The sequence below is a fragment of the Carcharhinus amblyrhynchos genome, unplaced genomic scaffold, assembly GCF_965287045.1.
Source record: "Carcharhinus amblyrhynchos unplaced genomic scaffold, sCarAmb.v2.hapA scaffold_429, whole genome shotgun sequence".
NCBI lineage: Eukaryota > Metazoa > Chordata > Chondrichthyes > Carcharhiniformes > Carcharhinidae > Carcharhinus > Carcharhinus amblyrhynchos.
The window spans coordinates 126,537-137,500 of NW_027650169.1; the positions used below are offsets into that span (position 1 = coordinate 126,537).

The following is a 10,964-nucleotide window of genomic DNA, read 5'->3' on the forward strand; positions in this document are numbered from 1 at the left end:
CTCTCTCCCCCCTCTGTCTCTCTTTCTCTCCCTCTCTCTCCCCTCTCCCTCTCTCTCTCCCTCTCTCTCCCCCCTCTGTCTCTCTCTCTCCCCCTCCCTCTCTCTCTCTCTCTCTCTCCCCCCCTCTCCCTCTCTCTCCCCTCTCCCTCTCTCTCCCCTCTTCCTCTCTCTCCCCCCTCTGTCTCTCTCTCTCTCCCTCTCTCTCCCCCCTCTCCCTCTCCCCCCTCTCCCTCTCTCTCCCCCCTCTCCCTCTCTCTCCCCTCTCCCTCTCTCTCTCTCTTCTCTCTCTCTCCCCCCTCTCCCTCTCTCTCCCCCCTCTGTCTCTCTCTCTCTCTCCCCCTCTCTCCCCTCGCCCTCTCTCTCTCCATCTCTCTCCCCCCTCTGTCTCTCTCTCTCCCTCCCTCTCTCTCTCCCTCTCCCCCCCCCCCTCCCCCAGGCCGCTGTCTCTGATCCGTGTTTCTTTTCCAGGCTGTTTGTCACCAGGTGCAGTGGCTGCAGGGAGGCGATTGGCCCGTCTCGGTTGATCATGCGTGTGCTGGATAGCGTGTACCATGTCGAGTGCTTCAGCTGCTGTGCGTGTGAGTGTGCGCTGCAGAGAGGCGATGAGTTTGTGCTGAAGGCGGGCCAGCTCCTGTGCCGCACAGACTACGAGAAGGAGAGGGAGGTGTTGAGTGGGATCAGCCCCACTCTGACAGAGTCAGGTACCCGGAGCAACGCCGCACACCCGGATCGGTCTCACTCAGAACCCCCAGAGTAACCATAACAAGGAGTAAAGTTTATTTATTAGTGCCACAAGTAAGGCTTACATTAACGCTGCAATGAAGTTACTGTGAAAATCCCCTAGTTGCCACACTCCTGTTTGGGTAACACTGAGGCAGAATTTAGCGCCCTAACCAGCGTGCCTTTCAAATACGGGAGGAAACCGGAGCACCCGGAAGAAACCCACGCAGACACGGGGAGAATGTGCAGACTCCGCACAGACAGTGACCCAAGCCAGGAATCGAACCCAGGTCCCTGGCAGCAGTGCCAACCACTGTGCCACCGGGCTGCCCCTACAGTTCCATTCTACCTGGAATCATACCTTCATGGAAACCCAACAGGGCAGAAGGAGGCCATTCAGCCCATCAACCCTCCACCGACAATGATCCCACCCAGGCCCTGTAACCCCACCCATTTACCCTGCTAATCCTCCTAACACTGGGATCAATTCAGCATGGCCAATCAACCTAACCCGCACAGTTTTGGACTGTGGGAGGAAACCCCACGCAGACACGGGGAGAATGTGCAAACTCCACACAGGCAGTGACCCGAGCCGGGAATCAAACCCGAGTCCCTGGCGCTGTGAGGCAGCAGCGCTAACCACTGTGCTGCCATGCCACCCATGTTGGGTTGTGCCCTGTATCTTGGTCAACACTCACCCCTTCAAGCCGCATCACTAAAATGTGCTCATTGTGTCTGTGGGATCTTGCTGTGTGTAATTTGGCCGCTGCGTTTGCCACCTTAACTACAGTGATGGAAGTACTTTGAAAAGCTCTCGGAGGGCGGGATTTCCCCATGGTGAAGGTGGTCCCATTGTCCGCTGGAGAGGGTCTTCCACTCTGACAGATATCTACAGCGAACCCACCATGGGAGGGGGTGTGTGTGACCTGCGACAGGACTGGAAGGTTTCACCAGCGCTAATGGCCAGAAAATCCTGCCTTAAAATAGTGCTATAGAAATTATTAAAGTCAGGGATTGTTGTCGGTGCAGACTCGATGGGCCGAATGGCCTCTTTCTGCACTGTAAAGATTTCTCCGAATTCTATGAGACCATTCAGCCCCTCGAGCCTGGTCCGTCATTCAAGATCATGGCAGCTTTTATCTCGAGCTCAACCCCACATTCCTGCCTGTTCCCCGTCACCCTTCAACCTCCGGGTGGGGGTGTTCCCAAGTATCTGCTGCTCTTGTCCTTCTAGACGGTAGTGGACTTGTATTTAGAAGGTGCTCTGTAAGGATACATGAGCTTTACAGGTTATAATATTCCCCGGATACATTCAACGTGAGCTACACAGGCCAAGGGGCTTCTGTACAATCCTCTTCCCCTCAGTTCACTGTGACTGAAAGGTTCGATTGGTAAAAATCAATTTGAAATGTCTGTTTTACTCTATTCTTTTGTTTATTCATTCGTGGGACATGGGTGTCGCTGGCTGGGCATTTATTACCCATCTCTAGTTGCCCCTTGGAGGGCAGTTAAGAGTCAACCACATTGCTGCGGTTCTGGAGTCACATGTAGGCCAGACCGGGGTAAGGACGGCAGATTTCCTTCCCTAAAGGGACGTTAGTGAACCAGATGGCTTTTTCTGACAATGGTTTCATGGTCATCAGTAGATTCTTAATTCCAGATTTCTTCTTAATTGAATTCAAATTCCATCATCTGCCGTGGTGGGATTTGAACCCGGGTCCCCAGAACATTAGCTGAGTTTCTGGATTAACAATCTAGGCCACTGCCTCCCCATCGCCTGACATATTGAAGGACCTCAGAGTGAATCATAGAACCCTACAGTGCAGAAAGAGGCCCTTCGGCCCATCGAGTCTGCACCGAACACAATCCCACCCAGACCCTACCCCCATATCCCTACATATTATACCCACTCATCCCACTGGTCATCTATTCAATTTTTCTCTGTTAGATGCCAGTCTTTTCCTGCATTATAGATGCAAGTTGTTGCTAAAAAGGCTTTGGGACCTCCTGTGAAGATGATTTAAAACCCTAGAGGTAGAGTTAATGTGAAGGGTGTTTCACTCTCTCATCGTTCCCTCTGTATCTCCTCACAGTGAAAAGTGAAGACGAGGAGGAGGCTGAACAAGTTGGGGAGTCCCAGGGCAAGAGCGGCGACGAGGGCAAGGACCACAAGAGATCCAAGCGGCCACGCACCATACTGACCACCCAGCAGAGACGGGCCTTCAAGGCCTCCTTTGAGGTGTCTTCCAAGCCCTGCAGGAAGGTACGAGATCGAACAAAGGGGGGAACCTTATGTCCTCCATCCCAAACAGAAGGGAGGTGTTTCCGTGCCCCAGAGCTAAGTGATTGGCGTGAGTCCAGTTGCCCAGTATGCCTGGGGTATAGACCTCGGGAGCAGCCCACACTAGACACCATTGTAAGGACCGCAGGGGATGTTCAAAGCTGGATGGGCAAGGGGTAGAGAATGTCAGCAGGTTCAAGGGGAAAGTGGGGGGGGGAGGGTTTGACCTAGGAGGGGTGATTTTGGAACTGCACTGGCAGCCACCTGGCCTTCTTGCTGTGTGTCACTGGCATGGCTACTGGATCCTATCTCATTGGTTTGATTAGTTTGCCCTTTTCCTGTTGTAAACTGCACCTTTTTAAACTTGGATCTTCCTTATTGAGTACAAGAGTTTGGACATTACATTACAACTGTACAAGACATTGGTAAGGTCACATTTGGAGTTCTGCGTACAATTCTGTTGTCCTGCTAAATTGCTCCTTAGTGTCCGAAGATATGTAGGTTAGGTGGATTGGTCATGCTAAATTGCCCCTTAGTTTCCAAAGATGTGTAGGTTAGGTGGATTGGCCATGCTAAATTGTCCCTTAGTGTCCAAAGATGTGCAGGTTAGTTGGATTGGCCATGCTAAATTGTCCCTTAGTGTCCAAAGATGTGTAGGTTAGGTGGATTGGCCATGCTAAATTGCCCCTTAGTGGCCAAAGATGTGCAGGTTAGGTGGATTGGCCATGCTAAATTGCCCCTTAGTGTCCAAAGATGTGTCGGTTAGGGGGATTGGCCATAGTGAATGTGCATTGTTATGGAGATAGCTGGGGGTGGGCCTGGGTAAGACGTTCTTTCAGAGAGTCGGTGCAGACTCGATGGGCTGAATGGCCTGTAGGGATTTTGTGGTTCTGTGAGGAAGTTGCTTTGGACGGTTGTGGAGGGTCAAAGCAGATGGAGCGTCAATCAAGCGTTCCCACATTTTACCTGGATGCCATTGGGCTCCACGGGAGTTGCCGCGGTTACAGACGGAAAGAGGGTGGCCGTCCTCCCCACTCACCATGTCCGCACGTCAAGAAGGACCGGCGAGGTACAGCCCAGCAAACAGCCGTCAGAGAGGGAGAGAGAGAGAGAGAGAGTGGGTGAGGAGAAGGTGGGAGAATGGATTGGAATCACGGCTTTGTTGACCTGTTTATTCGTATTTCAGGTGAGGGAGACACTCGCTGCAGAGACCGGCCTCACCGTCCGCGTTGTGCAAGTTTGGTTTCAAAACCAAAGAGCCAAGGTGAGAGGCCTCTTTCCCTCCATTTCCTTTCTCCCACTACCTGCCTAATGTAGCTGGCACACCCTCCACCACTCCCTACCAATGCTGCCCTCCCCTGGTACGGAGGCAATGTGGGTGACTCTCAAATGCCCCTCTGAAATGGAGGGCAATTAGGGACAGGCAAATGATTGCTGGGCCCAGCTGGTGATGCGCACACCTTGTAAAAATAAATTTCAAATCAAGGAATCCTCGGTTCAAAACCAACCAGATATTATTATTCCAGAGTGATCATTGATTGGTTGATTGAAGAATCGAAGTGACACTATATTGTGTCGTAGATTAAAGTAAAATGTCCCACAGAGGGCGGTGGGTGCCTGGAACTCGTTGTGGGGGGAGGTAGTGGAACCAGGGGCGATAGTGATTTTTAATGGACGCGCGGAGTAGAATAGAATGAGAATAGAGGGATATGGTCCCCAGATGTGAGGTAGGTCCATCTAAAAGTCTGACAGCAGCAGGGAAGAAGCTGTTCTTGATTCGGTTGGTACGTGACCTCAGACTTTTGTATCTTTTTCCCGATAGAAGAAGGTGGAAGAGAGAATGTCTGGAGTACATGGAGTCCTTAACTATGCCGGCTGCTTTGTCGAGGCAGTGGGAAGTGTAGACAGAGTCAATGGATGGGAGGCTGGTTTGCGTGATGGACTGGGCTACATTCACGACCCTTTGTAGTTTCTTGTGGTCTTGGGCAGAGCAGGAGCCCAGACCAAGCTGTGATACAACCAGACTCCACACAGACAGAGAATCAAATCTTTTAAAATTATGAAGGACAGAGTGGATAGACGGAAGCTTTGTCCCAGGGTGGAAGAGTCGATTACTAGGGGGTTGAGGTTTAAGGTGCGAGGGGCAGGGTTTAAAGGAGATGTACGAGGCAAGCTTACTTACACAGAGGGTGGTGGGTGCCTGGAACTCGTTACTGGGGGAGGCAGTGGAAGCTGATGTGATAGTGAAGTTTAAGGGGTGTCTTGACAGATACATGAATAGGATGGGAATAGAGGGATATGGTTCCCGGAAGGGTAGGGGGTTTTAGTTAAGTCGGGCAGCATGGTCAGTGCAGGCTTGGAGGGCCGAAGGGCCTGTTCCTGTGCTGTCATTTTATATGTTCTTAGTTCTTTTATATTCCAGCCTATAATTTACAGAACAGAAATTATTATTGCCACCCATCTTGGGTTAAAATCCGTAACGTGCCCATTCTCAGGCTGGGTTTGAACCTCCTGAGGTGTGGCTTTGCGTCCCCCAGTTATACGTTGCAGCTGAGAAAGCTGTCGGGTGTTTACGGTTCGCTCTGTAACTTCCAGATGAAGAAACTAGCCCGAAGGCAGCAGCAACAGGAGCAGGAACAGCTGCACTGTCACAGGATGGGGACCCGACGCAACTCAAATCGAGGAGCAAGGCAGCACAGCGGAGACAGCAAAGGTGAGAAAGAGGGTGGCCAAGGACAGGCAAAGGGGGCAAATGGAGGGGGTGCAGGGGTAAACGGAGGGGGGAGAGGAGTGAATGAGGGCTAAATGATTTGATTTGATTCATTATTGTCACGTGCGTTGGGATACAGTGAGAAGTATTGTTCCTCGTGTGCTATATACACAAATCTGCCTGTTAAAGGATTTGCATCTGAAAGGATGTGACCCACAAGGTACCGGAGAGCATTAAGAAATAGGAGCAGGAGTCGGCCATCCAGCCCTTCGAGCCTGCCCCGCCATTCAATAAGATCATGGCTGATCTGAAGTGGATCAGTTCCACTTTCCCGCTTTCTCCCCATAACCCTTAATTCCCTTATCGATCAGAAATCTATCTACCCGCGTCTTAAATATATTTAGCGAGGTAGCCTACACCACTTCAACGGGCAGAGAATTCCAGAGATTCACCACCCTTTGAGTGAAGAAGTTCCTCCTCAACTCTGACCTAAACTCCCCCCCCTTATCTTGAGGCTGTGCCCTCTAGTCCTGCTGTCCTTTCTGAGCGGGAAGAATCTCTCTACCTCTACCCTATCCATCCCCTTCATTATCTTGCACGTCTCTATAGTGCAATTAAAATGAGTGGCTAGTTTGTCAGCGGGCTGAATGGCCTTTTTCAGAATTGTAATGTGGTTGAACTTTGACCGTCGGCTAAACACTTTCCCCATTTTCTCTCATTTTCAATATTTTTACCAGAATTTTTCACAGAAAATGACAAAATTGAAAGAATCTTTCTGAGATTCCCGAGGATTTTTTTTTCCCCGCCAGGGTCGCGCGGTGCCCCGGAGACCGAGTTCCCATTCCTGGAGACTGGGGGAGGGTTTGGCTGCCCCTCGTTAAAGGGAAAGGGAGGGAGGGATTTTGGGCCTAGCCGCCAAGGGCGGTCTCTCTCGCTGCTGAGGCTGTGGGGACGATCCACCTTCTGTCACAACGCGTATCGATGACGTCGGATACTGACCGATTGAGGGTCTAAATCGATCTCCCAATCCGTGCCCACCCCCCCCCCAATACAGATACTGCGCCAACGCCCGGCCTGGAGCGGATGATGTTTCCCTACACATCTCTGCAACGCCAACAGCGCTTGCCAATGGACCCCAGCGGCTACAGCACGGACCACTTTCGACAGGGCCTCACCCCACCGCAGATGCCAGGGGATCACATGCACCCTTACGGTGAGTGCCAGGTGACGGGCAATGTAAAGGGCCAAGCGGGGGTGAGGGAGAGGGGAGTCCAAAAACACAAGAAGCCGCACGATGCACGGTGTGGGGGGGGTGGGGTGGTGGTGGCAGGGGGTCGTCATGGGAATAAAGAGATAACGTCTGTTAGTATACGCTTAAACTGGACCAATTGACGGGCAACGGGACGGCTCAGTGACTATCACTGTTTGCTGTGCAGTTACAGGGACCCGGGTCGGATCTCCGGCTTGGTTCGGTGTCTGTAGGTGTTTGCACATTCTCCCCGTGCTTGCGTGGGTTTTCTCCGCTTTCCTCCCACACCCCAAAAACGTGCTTTTTAGGCTGATTGGTGTCAATAAATTGTCCCCGCATTGGATCTCCCTTAATCTGGCACAAATATAATTCCCTAAATTTGCACCCCCTTTATTGTGGGGTTCCACTAGAGGTAGACAAAAACGTCGACGATCGACGAAAGACTTGAATGAGGCACTCACTGAGTGTTAAAATGGGCAGCGCAGGCTTGTAGGGCCAAAGGGCCTGTTTCCTGTGCTGTTCTTTGTTCGATAAAATGGCGCAAATCCCAAGGGTATCTCCATCCCTGCCAAACGTTCCCCCCCTCCCACCCGCAGTCCATCTGAGAATGAACAGTTAGGCTTTGGGGTCCTGGGGAAGGGCCTTAAAGGGGCAGCTCAGAGGAGACAAGGTTTAGGAAGAGAATTCTAGAGAGCGAGGGCGGTTGTGGAGGTGGGGGGGCGGTGTGAGGGGACACTGTACAGGAAGGGATTGAGTGAGTGACCAACACGCTCGGACCCGTTAGTGTAGAAATGGCGCCGCGATTGAATTTAGGCCAATCAACCTAACCCGCACATCTTTGGACTGTGGGAGGAAACCGGAGCACCCGGAGGAAACCCACACAGACACGAGGAGAACATGCAAACTCTGCACAAACAGTGACCCGAGCCGGGACTCGAACCCAAGTCCTTCGAGCTGAGAAGCAGCAATGTTAACCACTGTGTCGCCCATTCTCCCCGCGTCTACGTGGGTTTCCACCGGGTGCTCCGGTTTCCTCCCACAGTCCGAAGGATGTGTAGGTTAGGGTGGATTGGCCATGCTAAATTGCCCCTTAGTGTCCAAAGATATATAAGTTAGGGGAATTGGCAGGGTAAATACGTGGAGTTACAGGGTAATACAATGAAGAGTTGGCACAGACCCGATGGGCCAACTGGCCTTCTCCTACGCTGTAGAGATTCTCTGATCCTATTGGGCTGGGTGGTTTTATGAATGAAATACTTGGTGATTCCACACATGATTTGTAATGTCCTGACGAGGTGAACCGTTTTGCAAATTCGGGCTAATTCTGAGATGCTGCGTATGAATCAGGAATGAAGGATAGATGGTCTAAATCATCTCTCTCTGTCTCTCTCTGTGCTGCTTAGATTCTGACACGATGTTTCATGATCTGGATCAGGACATCTCCCTGGGCCCCCTGGGAGACCACCTCCTGATCCCCCCGGATTCCAACCCCCTGCCGGCGAGGGTGGGAAACCCCATCGACCGCCTCTACTCCATGCAGGATTCCTACTTCACTTCCTGATCCGCACCGGGGAAAACCTTAACTGGAACGCTACCGCCCCGCCCGCCATGGGAATCGGAGCGGGCGAGGGGCGGACAAATGGGATGGTCCGTTGACCTGGGGGCAGGATTTTCCGATCTCGAGTCGAGCGAGGCAATGAAGTCCCGTGTCCTTCGCCTCTTCTCTCCGTCCTTTGTGTTGGCTTTGTTATATTTGCTGCCGCTTTCCTGTAACAGTTAGAGTTTTGCTCGTGGGACTACAAGGAACGCAGTAACATTCTCCCCCCTCTGCCACATCCTCCAGACTGAGGGGAATATGGTTAAAAAATGCAAAGCAAAACCCTCTTCCTTCACATTACAATTCTCACATCCAACATTGAGTAGAGCCTCAAGTGAGGTGTAAGTGCCTCTTGCACTGTCTCACAAGGTTAAATACTCTCAATCGTGGTGTTTGTGCACTTCATATCACCCTGTTCCTGATCAGACATAGTTTAGGAATAAACTAGACAGCACAGTGGGTTAGCACTGCTGCCTCACAACGCCAGGGACCCGGGTTCAATTCCAGCCTTGGGTCACTGTCTGTGTGGAGTCTGTACATTCTCCCCGTGTCTGCGTGGGTTTCCTCCGGGTGCTCTGGTTTCCTCCCACGGAGCAAAGATGTGCAGGTTAGGTGGATTGGCCATGCTAAATTGTCCCTTAGTGTCCAAAGTTATGTAGGTTAGGTGGATTGGCCATGCTAAATTGTCCCTTAGTGTCCAAAGTTATGTAGGTTAGGTGGATTGGCCATGCTAAATTGTCCCTTAGTGTCCAAAGTTATGTAGGTTAGGTGGATTGGCCATGCTAAATTACCCCTTAGTGTCCAAAGATGTGCAGGTTAGGGGGATTAACCATGGAAAATTCACAGAGATTACAAGCATAGGGCAGACAGGATGGACCTGGGTAAGATGCTCTTGAGAAAGTCAGTGCATACTTGATGGGCCAAATGGCCTTCTTCTTCATTGTTGGGATTCTATAGTTAAACATTCCAGGTAGGACTCCACCTTGCCTAAGAAGTTGGGATCAGTTTGGTCCACTCACTGGCAGGAGCTGTTGGGCTCTACACCTCCCCATTACTCAGTCGTGTATATCTCACCATTTTAACAACTAGAACATGATTACAAGGATCAACCAGGAGTCACCTGTAAGAGCACCAATTACACCCTTGCTGACAATTTTTAGTGCAAATGCCACAGCTCTGATCATTGCCAGAGGGAAGAGGATGTTTTAAGAAGGGATCAGACTGGTTCTCAACTGCAAAATTTGTAGCTAATGGTGCCATTGCATTGAGGTGGGGGCTGTTGAAGCTTCAAGTTTTTATCTTAAACAGGGCAGAGAGTTGGCAAAGCCTAAACACCGTACAGCGACTGAGCAAGGCTGACTTTTAGAGCTCCCTTCAGTCAGTGGCTGGACCTGTTGCACATAAGGACGGGAGTCTCTATTTGTGTGTTTCTGTGGGAGGCTTTAATGGAACAATTCAAAATGTCAGCCTCCAGTGGTGACCACATGACATGGTCAGGTCGCCAGCTGTCAACCTCTGGGGGCTGACATCTTGAGATCCAATCAGCTAAAGGCTGAGGAGTCGCACAGACCTGTTACATTGGAGAACCCAAACAGGACCTTCTGTCAGTTACACTTCCCAAATATTTGTAGAAGAGAAATTTAAAAGCGTACAGGAGCCTCTACTGAGAGATAAACAGGGTTAGCATTTAAAGAGGTTTACTGGAGGTTATTTTTTAATATGGGTTTACAAGATTATGAGTGCCACGGACAGAGTGGACAGTCAGAAGCTCTTTCCTAGGGTAGAAAAGTCACGTACTCAGGGACATAGGTTTAAGGTGCGTGGGGAAAAGTTTAGAGGAGATGTGAGAGGCAAGTTTTTACACAGAGGGTGGTGAGTGTCTGGAACACACTGCCCAGGGAGGGGGTGGGAACAGGTATGATAGCGACATTTAAGGGGCAACTAGACAAATACATGAATAGGATGGGAATGGAAGGGTATGGACCCTGTAAGTGCAGACGGTTTTAGTTTAGGCAGACATCATGTTCGGCACAGGTTTGGAGGGCTGAAGGGCCTGTTCCTGTGCTGGAGTGTTCTTGGTTCCTTGTTCAGTATGTCCTTCTTTTGAATGTGAGACATTCGTTGGAATTCTACAGCCCGCCTGCCATGGAATCGGAGCGGGTACGGGGCAAACAATGGATGTGTACCCGAACAGGTGCCAGAGTGTGGATTTTCACAGTGTTGCAGTGTTAATGTAAGCCTACCCGTGACACTAATAAATAAACTTAAACCTATCTTGCACATCTTTGGACACTAAGAGGCAATTTACAAAGCTAATCCAACTTAACCTGCACATCTTTGGACAAACGGCTGACGTCAGAGCATGTGGAGTCAGAATAAGCGTCGGAGTGGATTGCTCGCTGGGTAA

General features: G+C 50.8%; 1 protein-coding gene across 1 annotated transcript; it reads left to right on the forward strand.

The window, feature by feature from the left end:
- Nucleotides 1-511: 511 nt before the first annotated feature.
- On the forward strand, nt 512-8,521 carry LOC145339360 (LIM homeobox transcription factor 1-alpha-like). The gene is made up of 6 exons (XM_080183803.1): nt 512-701; nt 2,814-2,983; nt 4,188-4,265; nt 5,597-5,714; nt 6,766-6,924; nt 8,364-8,521. Exons 1-6 carry the CDS (start codon nt 527-529, stop codon nt 8,519-8,521), a joined length of 858 nt encoding a protein of 285 aa, XP_080039929.1. The 5' UTR covers nt 512-526.
- Nucleotides 8,522-10,964: the final 2,443 nt, after the last annotated feature.